General features: G+C 40.5%; 1 protein-coding gene across 4 annotated transcripts in view; it reads right to left on the bottom strand.

Annotated features, from left to right (window-relative positions):
* TNFSF10 (TNF superfamily member 10) overlaps positions 1 to 14,863 on the bottom strand; it is an 18,404-nt gene extending 3,541 nt beyond the window's left edge. Inside the window, exons 1-4 of one of the 4 annotated variants that reach the window (XM_023213441.2) lie at positions 14,606 to 14,855; positions 6,427 to 6,564; positions 3,165 to 3,207; positions 335 to 439 (exon numbers count right to left, since the gene is read on the bottom strand). In XM_023213441.2, the coding sequence (XP_023069209.1) occupies positions 335 to 439; positions 3,165 to 3,207; positions 6,427 to 6,564; positions 14,606 to 14,737 (418 nt within the window). In that variant the 5' untranslated portion in view covers positions 14,738 to 14,855. The other 3 variants (XM_023213442.1, XM_023213443.2, XM_023213444.2) reach the window with 3 other exon arrangements.
* Positions 14,864 to 18,295: the final 3,432 nt, after the last annotated feature.

Genomic DNA, 18,295 nt, shown 5'->3' with positions numbered 1-18,295 from the left:
AAGAAAGAAAGAAAGAAAGAAAGAAAGAAAGAAAGAAAGAAAGAAAGGGAAATTACTCCAAAGAAGGAAAAAAAAAAAAAATGGGATCCTGGCAACTGCAAAAACCCAATTCTCCCACTTTGTAATTTTCCTGAGGCCAGTTATGTCATGGCAGTAATTGAGCTATTTGTCTGTAATCTTGCATCTGAAAACAGTCAATCTGAGATCTGATTAATACTGAGCATTTTGTAGATAGCCATATAAACATTTCAGGTAAAATTATTTAAAAAATAAGTTACTTGGCACAATCCTTCCATTATTTTCCCTTAAGTCACTTATTTGTTGTTTTTCTTACTAGGAGAAGACAATGTGTTGCTTCTTCCTCTGGTCCCAGTTATGTGAGCTGCTACTCTCTGAGGACCTCTTTCTCTCACTAGGGGAGAAATATTTTGTTGCTTTTCTAAAAGAGAAATGATAAAGAATCATCAACACTTGCCAAACTAGTTCTCAAATACATTGCTGTTCATAGGTGTTGTCAATTGTCAATCAGCCATTGTAAGCATACTGGGCTTCCAAAGTTGATTCCACGAGTTTTCATAAAAATAACATTTTGATATTATTATGATCAACCTACCTCAGCTTATGATCAACTTGAAAAGTACTTTACACCAGAAGAATAAGCAGTAACATGGATTATAATTTATCAGTGTCTCACAGGTAAGGTCCAAAGAGAATACAACAAAGTGAAGATTCTATCCCTTTTCCAAAAATATAAAGCAATAACTGTAGACATGTAATAATGCTGCTGAGTTAAAGTGTGCAAATAACCACGTATTGGCAAATTTCCACCTTGAATTATATATGGAAATATATAATTCCAAATAAATATATATGGAAATAAATATATTTCCATATATATGGATAAATATATATATGATTATATATGGAAATATATATGGAAATAAACAGTGGTACCAATTTTTGTCATCTCAATTTTCCTTTCTCTATGCTAACTACTGCAGATTCTAAAGCAGTAGCAATTATAACAATTGCCCTTAGATGCGGCAAACTGGTATCCAACAGTTATCCTGCAACCACCCTTCCACTCCAAAAAGAAAGAACAGGAATTGACATTCTGGTTATGATACTGAGTACACAAGCATATAAGTTGCGAATTCACTGGATCACAATAAACAAATAACATTTATTGATCACCGTCCAAAGTATTTTGGAGTAGCCTTAAAGAAACAGAAATGTAGGCTGGGTGCGGTGGCTCATGCCTGTAATCCCAGCACTTTGGGAGGCTGAGGTGGGCGGATTATGTCAGGAGATCGAGACCATCCTGGCTAACACGGTGCAACCCAGTCTCTACTGAAAATACAAAAAAATTAGCCAGTCGTGGTGGCGGGAGCCTATAGTCCCAGCTACTCAGGAGGCTGAGGCAGAAGAACGGTGTGAACCCAGGAGGCGGAGCTTGCAGTGAGCAGAGATTGCACCACTGCACTCCAGCCTGGGCGACAGAGTGAGACTCCATCAAAAAATAAAAAGTAAAAAAAAATTTTTTTTTAAATGGAAAAGAAATGTAACAAATGACTTTCACTAAAAAATCAGTTCAAACTTCCCAAGAGTGCTTACTTTGGTTGTAAGATAAATTATATTCTTTCATCAAACAGACAGTGCTAGGGTAAGGCACTACACCCTAAAGGGCCACAAATATTAATCACTGACTTCACTGACCATGTCCTCAAGGGACTTACAGCCTTCTACAGAAAATATGAATTAGAAAGTGATAATTTGAAGGCCAAGATAGGTGGATCACTTAGCCTAAGAGTTTGAGATTAGCCTGGGCAACATAGTGAAACCTTGTCTCTACAAAAAATAGAAAAATCAGCCAGGTGTGTTGGCCTGTGCCTATAGCCCTACTATTCGGGAAGCTGAGGTGGGAGGATTGCTTGAGGCCAGGAAGTTGAGGCTGCAGTGAGCCATGATCGCACCACTGCGCTCCAGCCTGGGCAACAGATTTGTTAAGGTCATTTCCAGCATATGGATAGGAAAGCCTAGATTTGAAAGCAAAATTTTAAAAGAGGAAATTTTCTACTGGTTATATTAAACACCTGCCAGAAAAGAAACTTGCAAATATGTATATTGAGGTACCATGGATATATCTGAGTATACAGAGTAGTGTTTCACTTTACTGAGATGAATAACAAAGAATTTTATTCTTCCAACACTGAAAACAGTACATGCATCTATCTGCTGTAGAACATTAATCTGGTATGAATCATCTGAACAGGTGGAGTGTTCAACATTCTGACTACTGCTCTCATCTTTGGAGAAATGATAAGAAAGAAGGCTTAGACCCCAGGACCAGATTCTGTCCTTTACATTTAAGAAAACATATTTAATAAAGGAAAATGGGGGTGCCAAGTGATGAAGAAGTTTATTGCATTGGAAAAGAATAACATTTAAAAAGCAACTGAAAGGAAATGAACAAGGTACGAGTGATAAAAATAACAGAGTGCAGGGAATTTACTTAGAAAGGTGTCCACAGAAGCCCTCTCTGAAGAGGTGACAATTACATGAGCTGTGAAGGATGAGGGAGTGCCAGATGGAAGGCTAAAGAAGCCAGCCTGGGCAATAGTACTGAACAGAGAGGTGGGTCGTGAGAAGGCTGCTGACCATGAACAAGAGGGTGGTGTGGCATGAAGACCACAGGATGAGGATCGTGGATGGGTAGAAAGATTGTTGGGAAAGGATGATGGAGGAGGAGGCTTTCATAAAGAAAGACCTGGAACCCAGTGGTGGCCTGAAACAAAGAAGGGTAACTTTAAGGGACTTCATTTATTTCTGTCAATTTCCCAGAAATGATTTAAGATGGCTTGTTTGTAACACATTAGAAGGTAGAAACAAATAAGTGAAGAAATTAAGGAGAAAGGAAAATTCATGGGGCAGAATAAAATTAAGCTGAAATAAAGTTCTGACCATAGGTGGGCCACAGATTTGGTTCTGAGCTTCCTAGCTGCCAATGTAAAGAGGGAAGTAGAATCAACAAGTGGCTTGAGATACAGAGCAGCAGATCAGAGGATGGATGAGTGGATGAGAACAGAGAGGAGAATGGAGAACTATTCACTACCTGTCATGAAGACGATAGTAAAAAATTAAAATAACAACAAAAAAGATAGTACCTTGAACTGTAGAAATGGTTTCCTCAGAGGTTCTCAAAATCATCTGCAAATATTATTGAATAAAGCTTGTTAATTTCCCTAAAAATTTAAACTGACAATAGAATGCCTATGGATCTTCTTGCTGATGTCTAACAGGAAATTTCTACATGCATTATCAATCTAGGAAGCTTTCAGTTGGTCAAGCATAGGGTCTGTAAGGGGTGGTGTGGGAGCTGGGATGAATATTGAGATAACTGTCCCCACACAGTAGTCAAGGGATGGTCCTCTGCCTGGGAAGTTTCTGTTGCTGGATGAAGTCTTGGAAAGGTCACATCTGGAGCAGTACAGGAGGAAGAAATCATCTGCCATGTGAGTTCAGCCAAATGTGGCTGATAGGTGTGGCAGCCATGTCATGTCACTTTCTGTGTGTGGGGTGTATGTGCACCTTCATGTGTGTGTGTATAAGTGCACACACTTATAACAGAGTGTGTGTAACAGAGCCCAGAGGCTTAAAATTATTGGACAGACCCAATCCTCAAGACGTAGGGCACACTTCCTCTCTCTCAGGATGCCCACAGACATACATAGCCTATCAAGGTATAACCTGACAACACCGTGTCATTCTTTCACTTCTGAGAATGTGGCTGAGCCATTCTCAACGTAAAGATATTTTACCACCTTCCCATATATTTGCTAAATATCTAGTAACCTCCCCCTCCCTTTGTACTAACCAATGGGGAAAACTAGTAAGAAAGAGTGAAAATCAAACCTTTCTATTAACTGGGAAGATCCTGACTTGGCTCATCCACGGATTCTGAATTCAGCTCTGTCCCTCCTGCCACCTTCTCCCATCACTGCCCTCTTTCCCAATCACTCTAGTTAATGTTACAACTGTCAGAAACTTGTGTTCTCTGTACTTCCAACCCCAAAGCAGAAGCTCTCTGCTTCTCCCTCCACCTCAAGCCCTGATGCCAGATAATGGGGGCAGGGCTGGTGGTGGTGGACTGACTGTAATCAGTTCTCTGGTCACTGACATACAGGAAAGGGGAGTGAGAGAAAATCACGGCATTCTCTCTTATCTCTCTCTCATTTCTCTCTGTGTGTCTCTCTTTCCCACTCCTATTCTCTCTTTCTCTTATTCTGCAACAGAAAGGAAGGAAAGAAGGGGAAGAGGCAGGAGAAAGAAAAGGGTCTTTCCTACAATGTGGGAGGCAAAATAAAAAGAGTGACTAGAAGCATGGCCGGATGCCCTGCATTCAGATGTTTCAGTTACGGGCTCTGTGAGACTCCTCAAGCTATTTAACTGATCTAAACTTCAATTTATTCATCTATTTTAAAAATATATTTAAGAGGATAATAATAACTTATTATTCAGAGCTGTCATGATGATTAAATGAGATAATGGGCATAGGTTATTTACTGGAATAAGTCCGTTTGACTAATGTGCCTGAAAAAAAAAAAAAGAGAATTATTTTTCCCACATTCTCACCTATTCCCTCTGTGTTCTCTCCCAGCTTCTCGCTATTCTAGTTGGCAGCAGGATGTGAGAATGGGAGGGAGAATGGCAGGAATAGCAGGAAAAATAAATGTCCTCACTATTTCTCTTATCTCCCCACTCCCTGTCCACAGCACCCAGCCCTCTCCTCAGTCTCCAGATTTCTACCGTAGTTCTGAGTCGCTCTCCCCTGCTGGACAATTGCACTTCCATCCTCCCCAAACCCCTATCCCAGGAACTTGGGAGTTTCATTTCTCAGCTTCCTCAGGACCCTTCTCCAGCCCAGGCTTTTCCTAGTCTCCTGGTCCTTGCCCCCTGAGCACTCGCTGTCATTTGCAGTGGTGGAATCACAGCTGCTTCCATATAGCTTGTGTGGAGTGGGTCCCCCTGCCCGGGGCCACGCTGCCAGGGCAGCCACAGAGCAGCTATGTTTCTAGGACTCCTAGGAAGAAATCTAGTTCCACTTCCCATAGAAATAGCATCTTACGTATGTCAGGGCTCTACTGTGAAAACAGTTCAGGATTATAAACTTGATCCCTAACCACCAATATAACAGTATTTATATGGAGAAACAGATGCAGAGTACCAAACAATGGACTTACAAACATGTGTGAAACACATTCTCCTCCTACCCTGGGAATTCCCCCAGTTAATGTCTTTAAACAATGGTGGTGTATGTGGTACTTCATAGTTTACAGAGTATTTTGATAGTCATGTTCTCATCTCATATTTTTATATAGGCAGAAGCAATTTATTACTTTATTTATTTATCTATTTTGGTTTTTGAGGTAGAGTCACGCTCTGTTGCCCAGGCTGGAGTGCAGTGGCACAATCTCAGCCCACTGCAACCTCTGCCTCTTGGGTTCAAGCAATTCTCCTGTCTCAGCCTCCCAAGTAGCTGGGAGTACAGGCACACAACACCACACTTTGCTAATTTTTGTATTTTTAGTAGAGATGGGATTTCACCATGTTGGCTAGGCTGGTCTTCACCTCCTAACCTCAGGTGATCTGCCTGCCTCAGCCTTCTGAAGTGTTGGGATTATAGGCATGAGCCACTACACCCGGCCGCAAATATTATTAAATGCCATTTTACAAAGAAAGAAGAGCCTAAGAGAAGAAACTTGATTTGATCTGTCACTCTGCCACATTTAGTAAAATAAACCGTTAACTAACATGCCTCTGCTGGAGGTCCTGTTTAAGCAACTTCCATAAACAGGTACTTTCTGTAATTTGTTATTTATTGGCTGTAAATTAAGAAAAAACCACCTTCAAATTCTCAGAGTATCTCTTTCTTCCCTTCCCTTCCTTTCCTCTTTCTTCCCTCTTACTTTCCTCTTTCTTCATCTCTATATGCATACAAAAATAAATATTTAGTTCCAAACATCGGCAATGTGGGAAGAATATAAAACATCATTATTTGATCTCCTTTATCTTTTTAATGAAAAAAAACTCACACATTCTTTATGACTTTGTGACCTTCTCTTCATTACCCTGTGTGTGCCTCAGTTTCCATAATGTGAGATCAAAAGATTAGACTAGATGTGGAGTCTGTCTGGGGCGGAGGAATGAACTCTAGATCAGGAGTCGGCCAGGCCCTGCCTTTTGGTGCTATGCCCCATTTTCCTAGTTCTATGAATTTGGGGAAAATTACTTAAATACTCTGGGCCTAAGTTTTCTTATTTGTAAAATGCAGAGTCTAGGCTTGATTATCTTAAAGATTCCTTCACTTTAAGGAATTCTTCCGGCCTTATCTGCCTACTGGTGAGGTCTCCTGGTGAGATTACATACCTTTCTAACAAGTTGACGGAGTTGCCACTTGACTTGCCAGCAGGGGCTCTTCATACTGTCTTCGTCATTGGGATCCCAAGAACTGTCATCTTCTTTCAAGAAACAAGCAATGCCACTTTTGGAGTACTTGTCCTGCATCTGAGTTGAGATGGAATATAACACAGTATTTTGCTTAAGTGCTTTTTATTTTTGTTCATTTGGAAGTTAAGACAACAGAAACTGATAGCAGACTTAGAGAAGTTTTGGCACATTGAGTAAGTTCCTGTTCGAAATAAAAGTAAGCATGCTCTCCTTTGTCCTTAAAAAAATAAGAGAGAAAGAGAATAAAAGTAAGCAGCTGGATATGGTGGAAAGGATGCAGGTGTGGGTCAGGCATCTGGAGTCAGAGGGAAAGGATCCAAGTGTGGGTCAGGCATCTGGAGTCACAGTGCCCTTCCCTGCCTCCCTTACTAAACAGCTGTGCTTTTCTTGACGAGTTGCTTCCATTAGTTCCTGTGTCTGTTCATTAGTTTCGAGCCAGTTCACTATAGTGATTCTGAGGTCTCTTCCAGCTCTGCCACGGTATGTATCCCATTTTGAAGCTGGAAACCTACCTAGATACAAGGTTGGTAGTGGAGTCAGTTTAAATTTTAGGATCCTAAATAAAAAACAGCCAAATCTTTTGGGAGGGGGTCATGTTCTGTTTCTTGATCTGAGCTGTGGCTAGCTAAGTAGATTCTAGTTACTGATTTGATTTCTACTCCTCTGGATGGCAGAATCTGGACCATGTTGCCGCTAGAAATCTGAACGCTGTTTCATTAAATGTTTACACTAACTAGGGATTTATTGGCAGAGACTTTAAACACTCTTTGAAGGTTTTCTCCCTGTTTCTGATTGAAAGTAAACAATGGCAATAGCCAGATCATTGTTAACAAACTCCTCACTCTCATCAACAAATCCTTGCTTGATGTTATAAGCACACACAAACACACATACCCCAAACCACCCAGAACTCTTCAGGCTGATCATTGTTTAATCAAGAAATACAGGAAACAGAAGGTCCAAACAAAGCCAGAAGGATTTTCTCTTCTGTTTTGTTTTTGTTTTAACAAGTAGGATGGAAGAGACGTTATTTCCCTGAAAAAATCTGCTGAATTGACTCTACCTGGGGAAATAAATGAGAAAATGGCAATTTTAATCTGTTATTTGAACTAAGGTACTGCAAAGCTTGAAGGGAGGATCAAATTGAATGATGATTCACTCCTTTCTATAGAAAGACCATCTCATTTTAAATCAGAATATCTGAACTGTTCATAAGCGGTCCTAGCAAGAATCACACAGTTCTGTTCTCAGCCATGTAACCCTTGGACATCTGGTCAAGGTCCCTCAAATGCAAAGGTGCAAACTTGAGTTAATAAATTTCTTCCACACACCCTGTCATAGATCATTCATTTACTTTTAAACAAATGTTTATTTTCTTTCTTCCTCTTTTAAACAACAAGAGAAAAACATTCCCGTAGTATATGTAGTTGGAGGTGAAGCTGGGGCTGCCCGAGTTGAGATATGACTGGCCATGGACTTAGGTACATTTCCTTGCCCCTGCCTGCCCCACCTGTAGACATCTAGTTGCAACTCCAATTGACTTGGGAGATGCAAAACCTTTCCAAGGAAGGCACTCAGTCACATGTGATTCAGAAATATGAAAGCATGTCTAGCAAACTGTGGGAAAGGATCATGAAGGAAGAGACGAGAAACTGGGATCAGCTACAAGGCCTGAGGGTAGTTCCAGGAAGAGCGAACTTTCCCTGGACACTGTCCCAGTTCACCCAGTATGAGTGGAGTATGGCCAAGTTTCGTTTTGATTACACTGCACAAGCAGGCTCACAAGTCTCTCTAACTTGTTGGGGCAAAAAGGTGTGCATGACACAGAAAGGAGGGAGAAGTATGCCTTTTTACTTCACACCAGCTGTAAGCTCTCTCAGCAGGAAATGGCTGAAGATGGGAGGCTCCAGCCATGAGGGGCAAGATGCAGAGTTGACAGCTGCCTGTGATCAGGCAGTAATGGCAGCAGGCAACAACTTGTCAACTGAGGTGGAATTTGACATGGATGGTGGTAGTGGAGCTTGAGCCACAGGACACTTTAGTACCAATTGATGGCTACAGCCTGTGATCCCTTCTGGTATTTTCCAGAAATACTTTCAGGAGGAGGTGGGAGGAACCTGGAAAATTGAGTAAGGTCCTGGGCATAAGTGGATGGGAGGTTGACAAGCTAATGTAGCTACATTATTACCCAGGAGTTTATAAAGCCTGGATACATTCAGGATACACAGGCAAGCTGGGAAGCATGGAAAAGTAACGAACACTTTTCTAAAAGAAAAAAAAAAAAAACCCTTCAAAAACTAAATAAGTAAATCACAAAAACAAACAAACAAAAAACGGAAACAACCACTAACGGCAGCTATATTCCCACCTCCTAGTTAACCTTTGGATGATCTCTCTTGTTTACAGGGGTGAGATCACACTATGTGTGTGCATAATTTTGAGTATGGTTGTTTTCTCATAAGACTATATAAAAATGTTGTGTTCTTTAAATCTGTATGAAAATTACATATGGATAGCATGGATATTTTTATGACATTCCCTGTAGAAAATTTGTAAAATATAGAAAAATAAAAAGAAAAAAAGCACCCATAATCATACCATCTAGAGATCACATTGTCATTTTAGTGTTTCTCTTTCTAGACCTTTTTATGCATAAATACTGTTTTCTGAACAGTAGAAACCCAGAGAGGAAGCCTCAGTCTCCCTCTCCACCCTCACATGGTTCCTACATCATGAATTTTGGTAGTTTCTTCTATAGAACTTGGCCAATGCTGGTGACTTAGACACATGGTGGGTTGACGTGGGGTGCTGTGGTTATTCCAAGAATGATAATTAAGATGATATGTCTCCCCCCGCCTCCTCCCATCCTTTCCACTTCAAAGTATGAGTTTCCTGCAGCATATCACAGGCTGAGGCTATATTCTCTAACTAACCACACCTGGGCACTGGGGGCGGAAGGTAGCGTGTGGGGGTTATTTTCATTTGCGTGCCTCTGAAAAGAAAGCTCTTGCACTGGGTGCCTGTTCTTCAGCTCCAGAAGCCCTTGGTTCTGAAAAGTGGATTTCCATGGTGACTGCTCTTGGTGCTGTTACAAACATGGTGGTTGTCTAGGCCAGGGTCAACCAGTCCTTGATGGGGCTTGAGGTCAGTAGGGTAGACTCAGTAAGGTAGACTTCAAGATGGCAGCACTGACCCTCTCTGCTGCCCAGACATTAGTCTCTGGCAATCATTTTCTGCAAACTGCAAATAGCATAAAGGATCATTTATGGAGATCTGTGGAGAGGAATCCCTTCTCCTTTTTCCTTCCCATCTATGATGCCACAGTGATAGGTCATTCCCTTATCATAAAACCTTCTCAGAGGGACACAGACTTTGGGAGCTCAGCCCATATTTGTTGTTCATGTTTGCTGGTCTACAGGCTTATTTATGAAGATCCAATCCAATGTTATGAAGCCTTCCTTAACCCTTACACCGTATAATCCTTGCAGACTGTATCTTCTGCAAAATTTCACCAGCCAAAGTGGAGCCTGTATTCAGTTTTAAGAAATTAATACTTATGTTGAATATACTTTTCCAAAGTCTACACAGAAGATTCAAATATATTTTCCCTTTGGAAAATTTCTGACGAAGAAAGTGACACCTTCAGGAGACTTTTCAGCAGTAATTACAATGCTACTATAAAAATAGCATTGCAATGTATTGAAAAAAGTGTATTGTAAAAAAAAGTAGGTGCTTCAATTTATTGAGTACCTCCTTCATGCCTGGGTTCAAAATCAGGCTTTACCTTTTACTAGTTTTATAATCTTGAACAAATCTCTTAACTTCACCTCAGCCTTAGTTTGTTCATCTATAATATGGGGTAATTATACTTACGTTATAGAATTGTTATGAGAATTGAAATCAGGCAATACTTTTCAAAGTTCCTGGTACACAGTAATTGCTCAATATCTGTAATTCTCCTAGCTTTCTTGCACTCTCAATGAATTCTTCTGCATGCCTAATGTACATGTATTCATATGTCAAAATGTAATTAGGAAAAATGTGTGCAAGTGGGAAAATCTTAAGCCTTATATGAAATTTCCATTTTTATAGTAGAATTGAAAAAGAAATTTGATTATATATACAGACAATTGCATGAGTCAGTCGAGTAAATAACTGGTTGATTCAATCTTAAAATTAGTCCAACTTGCAATGTGAGCAAACTGATGGAGCTACTTGTGTATGGAGTAACAGCTTTACTCTGTTTATGCTGTAAAGTTAAGAAAGGTTAGGAAATTCTGGCTCCAAATTGGTGCCAGTCTCTCGTATAGACTTAAAGCTAAATGTATGACTATAGTTTCATGAATTTTTTTTTTGTTACAAAAGAAACTCTTTTCTAAATGTGCCTACAATAAACCTGACTTTACTGGTCATCTAATGGTAGCCATAATTTTCATAATTACTTGCAAATAAAACAAGAGTCTGCCTCATCCATTTCCAAAAGAAAAATTTCCGACTGATTGAGATAACCAAACTTACACTCCACAGGATATGCAAACTGTATTTCCCTAGCAAATAGTTACCACTCTATGTCTTTTGCACAATTTATACTTTTCTGAGATCCTTAGTCTTTCATTTCCTAGTCAGCTGACAGAGTTGGTGCTACAGGATGGACTGTGCAAGCACTGTACATTACAAGGTGCACATAGGTTAACCCTGTGGACATCCCACTATGGAGGGAAGAGCCTACAGACCTGGGTGCTAGTCACCCCAGCACTGCCTCCAAAGCCTTGTCTGAATGTGAGTACATTATTTGTTGTCTCCTCATCTGTAAAAATGTGGTTGTGGTGGTGGGGGATGGATCTGAAGTTCCTTGTAGCTCATAATTCTCTACTATTTAATATACAATGAGTTAAAATATATATTAGAAGTCCAAAACTGAGTTGGTTTATTTTCAGCAATTTTGGAGTCATAGTACCAGGGATTTTCATTGAGAAAATCATAAATTAAAGTGGCACTAAGTGTTTGTTTGTTTTTTCTGTCAAAGATACCTCAATTTGGACATGGACTATCCATAGGCAGAGACTGGCAGTTTGCTTTTCAATTGTTTTATCATGAATAGCTGTTTCTATTTGATAATTTCTTTATTATGGATTTTACCCATGACATGCCTGTGCCCCAGGAATAGGCAGAATGCCAGTCCTTTGTATTCTCACTTATTGTCAAAACAGGAATGCCTCATACCTGAAAGCAAAACATTTCAAAGGTGTGAAAGTTCACCAGGACTAGCTACATCTGGAATACAAAACGGGAGTGTTCAGTGATTTAGAGCCTGGCTTTGGGTTGAGCCTGACTCTGCCCTTGTTGCCTGCATATTCGTGGTGCCTACCGCATTTGCAAAGGCTGTTCGTTCATTCAATAAGTATTTAGTGAACCACAAGTATTAGTATTAGTGGTTACTTGGGAACCACATGCTAGACCCAGAGTTATACCAGTGAACAGAAGCAGACACACCTCTGATACAGCTACCTTAACCCTCAAGAATTCATGAGTCAAGAACTGTAATTCCAACCCAGAACAACAAAAAAGCAGGGAAGATGGCTACAGTAACCAAAACAGCATGCTACTGGTACCAAAACAGATATACAGACCAATGGAACAGAACAGAGGCCTCAGAAATAACACCACACGTCTACAACCACCTGATCTTTGACAAACCTGACAAAAACAAGCAATGGGGAAAGGATTCCCTATTTAATAAATGGTGCTGGGAAAACTGGCTAGCCATATGTAGAAAACAGAAACTGGGCCCCTTCCTTACAGCTTCTACAATAATTAATTCAAGATGGATTAAAGACTTAAAACCTAAAACCATAAAAACCCCAGAAGAAAACCTAGGCAATACCATTCAAGACACAGGCATGGGCAAAAACTTCATGACTAAAACACCAAAAGGAATTGCACAGAAGTCAAAATTGACAAATAGGATCTAACTAAACTAAAGAGCTTCTGCACAGCAGAAGAAACTATCATCAGAGGTAACAGGCAACCTATGGAATTGGAGAAAATTTTTGCAATCTACCCATCTGACAAAGGTCTAATATGCAGAATACACAAGGAATTTGTTTCTTGTAAAACAAATTGACAAGAAGAAAAAACAAACAACCACATCAAAAAGTGGGCAAAAGATATGAACAGATACTTCTCCAAAGAAGACATTTATGCAGCCAACAAACATGAAAAAAAGCTCATCATCACTGGTCATTCGAGAAATGCAAATCAAAATCACAATGAGATACCATCTCACTCCAGTTAGAATGGTGGTTATTAAAAAGTCAGGAAACAACAGATGCTGGAAGGATGTGGAGAAACGGGAATGCTTTTACACCATTGCTGGGAGAATAAATTAGTTCAACCATTGTGGAAGTTGAACTTCCTGGAAGACAGTATGGCAATTCCTCAAGGATCTAGAACCAGAAATACCATTCAACCCAGCAATCCCATTACAGGGTATACACCCAAAGGGTTATAAATCATTCTGCTATAGAGACACATGCACACATATGTTTATTGCAGCACCATTTACAATAGCAAAGACTTGGAATCAACCCAAATGCTCATCAGTGATAGACTGGATAAAGAATTTATGTGGCACATATACACATACTACATATACATATACCACATATGCACATATATATATACTACATAGTATGGAATACTATGTAGCCATAAAAAAGAATGAGATCATGTCCTTTGCAGAGACACGGATAAAGCTGGAAACTATCATTCTCAGCAAATTAACACAGGAACAGAAAACCAAACACTGCATGTTCTCACTTATAATGAACAATGAGAACACATGGACACAGGGAGGGGAACATCACACATTGGGGCTTGCCAGGGGGTGGGTGGCAAGGGGAGGGAGGGCATTAGGACAAATACCTAATGAATGTGGGGCTTACAACCTAGGTGATGGGTTGATGGGTGCAGCAAACCACCATGGCACATGTATACCTATGTAACAAACCTGCACGTTCTGCACATGTATCCCATAACTTAAAGTAAAATAAAAAAACTAAAAAATAAAGAAATCTGTTTGCCAGAATTCACAAAGAACAATAGACCTCATGTGAGTTACAAACCTGAACTTCATCCTGCTGTGTGCTATTGGATAAAGATTCTAAGAGCTACCTTACAGATTTTTTTCGGCAGGAAGTATCACAGTAACAAGGCCCTGTTTAAAGGCTGTTGCTACTGCTGTGGAACAGATTTACCCATTTGTGTTTGAAAGCAGGAAAGAAATTTTATCATTCACCACTTAATCGGTTAGAATCTCTAACTGAGCACCTTTTCAAACCTGGTGCACTTTGGACTCAAAAGGAAAACTGGACCAACGGTAATTGAGGAAACAAACTCTTTTATTTATTCATGGCTGCCGTGTAAGCTCCAGTCCCTGTGGATTTTATTCCAAACCTTGCTGTAACATAGAAAAGGAAGTTTACAAGACATGCCATTGCTGCTTTTACAAAAGGACATTCTATTTATTTTCGCAGTAATTTTCATGTCCCCATAAGCAGAGCTGTCACAGTGTGCGCTACCTTAGGTTGTTTTATTGTTGTCATTGTTATTTTTTTCCATTTTGAGCCAATGTGTTTTATTTGTGAATAGTCTTTTACATTTTTGTATGCTGAATATGGGCACCAAAGAACCTGTAAAAGTTATCTTTTTCAATTGAATGTGCACAAATAAAAGTTTGGAAAAGAAAAACAAAAGAACTATAAAGCATTTAGCAGAAAGCTTTCATGAACAGTTGCAATGGCTAATATTATAAAATATGCATACTTTTAAAAACAAAAAATCCCTCAGGAGTTTTGTTGCCCACATCTGCTAGTAACTAGTGGAGCCAGTTCTGTCACTGCACTTAGTTTACACAATGTCTTGAACTTACACTTTTGCGAGGACCTCAGTGATTATGCAATTTAGCAGTTAGAGTGTTCCCACTGAGAAAGGAAGCAGTGAAGTCTTCAGAGAGGAGCAAGCTGACATGCAAAGGAGGAGCAGGTTACCAGACAGTTGCTAAGCGCCCCCGAGACCGAGTGCACTGTCCTGCACTGACCTGCTTCAGCTCGTTGGTGAAGTACACGTAAGTTACAGCCGCACAGAGAGACTGCAGGAGCACGGTGAAGATCAGGATCAGCACGCAGGTCTGCCCCGGGCTGGGTCCCCCCTGGGCCTCCATCATAGCCATGATCCTGTCAGAGTCTGACTGCTGTAAGTCAGCCAGGCAGCCGGTCACTGAAGCCCTTCCTTCTCTATTCTTTTATAGTCAGTGAGGAAACGAATGCGGATGAGTTGTTTTTCTGGGTTCTGTGGCCTTGGCCCCACCCACATCTATTGAAACTGCATCTGTCCCTCCCCTTTCCTACCGCCCAGTGACAACCCTTGTCTCAAAGTAGTTGAAAGGAGGGAAATTGAAAGAAGCTCCTCTCCTTGCCCTCGGGATCCATGCACCCCTTCTCTGCACTCACCTCAAGCCCATTTCTCTCTTCTCTTTCTTGCTCTCCTTTTTATAATGTCCTCAGCCGAAGAGGGGAGCAATTTTCTTTGCTTTTCCCTAACATATCCTCATTCTACCACAGAGCTCTAAGCCTCATGGCCTGGCTGTCATAGGAACAAGGCCTATTTTCTAAATTATAAGATCATTTTTATGACCTGAAACTTCCATATCTGGTTTTTCTCATGCTACTGTGAGGTGTGGGGAGACGGCAGGGTGAGAGTGGATAAAGGAAAATAGAAATACTATCTGATAGCAATGGTCTTGCTACATAACTCCATCTTGAATGTCAGAATCTAAATATTGACTTCTTCTTCCTTTTTGTAAACCTTCGGACACAAATTCTAATCTCCTTCTCAGATCTCCACCCCCACCAAGACAATATGCCTGTGTATTAGGCTGGACAGGTAGGAAGTAGTTGACACACTCAGAAAGGCAAAGGAAAAAGTGTCTCACTGTCACTATCCTTTTACAGATTAGGAAAAGAAGTTATGGGGAATTAATTACCCTCAGATTCAGGACCCAGCCCCACATCTCCCCACTATCAGATGTCATATGCTGGCCCAGCTGTATGTTGTCTCTATATCTTGTTCAGCATTTTCTTTTTCTTTCTTTCTCTTTCTTTCTTTCTTTCTTTCTTTCTTTCTTTCTTTCTTTCTTTCTTTCTTTCTTTCTCTTTCCTTCCTTCTTTTCTCTTTCTCTCTTTCTCTCTCTCTCACTCTCTCTCTTTTTTTTTTTGGACAGAATCTCACTTTATTGCCCAGACTGGAGTGCAGTGGTGCAATGGTGAGATCTCGGCCCACCACAACCTCCACCTCCGAGATTCAAGCAATTCTCCTGCCTCAGCCTCCCACATAGCTGGGATTACAGGTGCATGTCATCATGCCTAGCTAATTTTTTTTTTTTTTTTTTTTGTTTTTTTAGTAGAGATGGGGGTTTTACCATGTTGGCCAGGTTGGTCACAAACTCCTGACCTCAAGTGATTCTCTTGCTTCAGCCTCCCAAAGTGCTGGGATTACAGGCATGAGCCACTGCATCAGGCCATTGTTTAGTTATTCCATCTTGACCCACTGAATCAGAGTTTCTGGCAGTGGACTTAGGAACCTACATTTTTCAGCAAGTACTCCAAGAGATTCTTTGAAACCTACAGTTAGGATCCTAGAGTTACATTCCTGAGTTCATTCAGGCTCCGCTGGTCACCATCGCTTCTTGCCCTTGCCTTCTAGCTGTAGATGAGTCAACTGTCGACATTTAAGAAAATATTTTCAAATCTTAAATTTGCCTCTGTCAAATTGCCAAATTTTTAAAAGCAAATTCCTTTCAGACACTGACAAATTGGCAAGGTAGCATTTTTCCTACTAAAAGTTTTAGACATTATGTGAACCTAACACTATTTAAACACACTTATACTCTAAGTCCTGGACTGAATGAGTTTTTTTAAATCAGGTGAAACATGAGTGGGATAACTGTAATGCACAAGACACACAGTCTGGCAGGGCAGAAACAAGAAATGAGAGATGACAAAGAAACACAGGGGAGAATACCAAAGAAAACCAACGTAACACCTTTGTTACAATCCAGAAACAGAAACATTACGGCTATGATGTACATGAAAGGCATGAAACGAAGGAATGGGAAACATGCAGGAAGTCAACATCTCTATCTTATGAGCATGTAAGAAAGTCCGGAGTGTGGAAATGAGGAGGCTCATCTTGGGGTCAGGTCAGGAGAAGGGGTGATTTGAGGAGTTACAAGAGTCAGCCAGGTGCAGTGGCTCACGCCTGTAATCCCAGCACTTCGGGAGGCTGAGGCAGGTGGATCACGAGGTCAAGAGGTCGAGACCATCCTGGCTAACATGGTGAAACCCCATCTCTACTAAAAATACAAAAAATTAGCAGAGCATGGTGGCGGGCGCCTGTAGTCCCAGCTACTCGGGAGGCTGAGGCAGAAGAATGGTGCGAACCCGGGAGGCAGAGCTTGCAGTGAGCAGAGATCCTGCCACTGCACTCCAGCCTGGGCCACAGAGCGAGATTTTGTCTCAAAAAAAACAAAAAACAAAAAACAAAAAACAAATAGGAGTCAAGAGGTCCAGCTACCTCTATCTTTGAGCCTCCTAATGTATTAAATACAAAATATTATATATATGTATTTGATATAGAGAAATCTTAATCCTTTTGTTATAACAACGTTTAATATAAATAATATAGAGCTAAAGCCATTATTGTTATTACTAGTATGACTCTGCTGACTGGCATCCATACATTAACTATACCCTTTAATCAGCGATTCAGTTTCTTTAAACAGGAGTGAGAACTTTTTATTTTATTTTATTTTATTTTATTTTATTTTATTTTATTTATTTTGAGACAGAGTCTCACTCTGTTACCCAGGCTGGAGTGCAGTAGTACAATCTCAGCTCACTGCAACCTCCGCCTCCTGGTTTCAAGTGATTCTCCTGCCTCAGCCTCCCAAGTAGCTGGGACTACAGGTGCTCGCCACCACACCTGGCTAATTTTTTGTGTGTTTTTAGTAAAGTCAGGGTTTCACTATGTTGGCCAGGCTGGTCTCGAACTCCTGACCTCAGGAGATCCACCTGCCTCAGCCTCCCAAAGTGCTGGAATTACAGGCATGAGCCACCATGCCCGGCTGAGAACCTTTTAAAAATACTTTTTTCTTTTCTTTTTTTTTTTTTTTTTGAGATAGCGTCTCATTTTGTCACCCAGGCTGGAGTGCAGTGGTGGGCTCTTGGCTTACTGCAACTTTTGCCTCCCGGGTTCAAGAGATTCTCCTGTCTCAGCTTCCTGAGTAACTGGGATTACAGCTGTGCACCACCATGCCTGGCTAATTTTTTGTAGTTTTAGTAGAGACAAGGTTTCACCATGTTGGCCAGGCTGGTCTTGAACTCCTGACCTCAAGTGGTCCACCCGCCTCAGCCTCCCAAAGTGCTGAGATTACAGGCGTGATTACACACCAAGCCCGGCCTGTTTTATAATTTTTAAGTAATTTTTAATTAAGTCCTTACAAAACATTAAATTTAGCATTCCAAGAAACAACTCATATTTTATTGGCTTCCATGATATTTATATGAACTATGTAATTACAACTGGCATAATCAGTTCTGAGAATAATTTAATTCTTGTTAGATATATAGACGGAAACAGATGAACAGCCTAAGTTCTTCATTCCCCAGATGAACAGCCTAAGTTCTTCATTCCCTCTGTGGAACATACTGACTGAAGGTTAGAGAACTTC

The sequence above is a fragment of the Piliocolobus tephrosceles genome, chromosome 2 (genome assembly GCF_002776525.5).
Source record: "Piliocolobus tephrosceles isolate RC106 chromosome 2, ASM277652v3, whole genome shotgun sequence".
Classification (NCBI taxonomy): domain Eukaryota; kingdom Metazoa; phylum Chordata; class Mammalia; order Primates; family Cercopithecidae; genus Piliocolobus; species Piliocolobus tephrosceles.
Note: the sequence above shows the minus strand (reverse complement) of the source record. Positions and strands in the feature narration are given on the sequence as shown.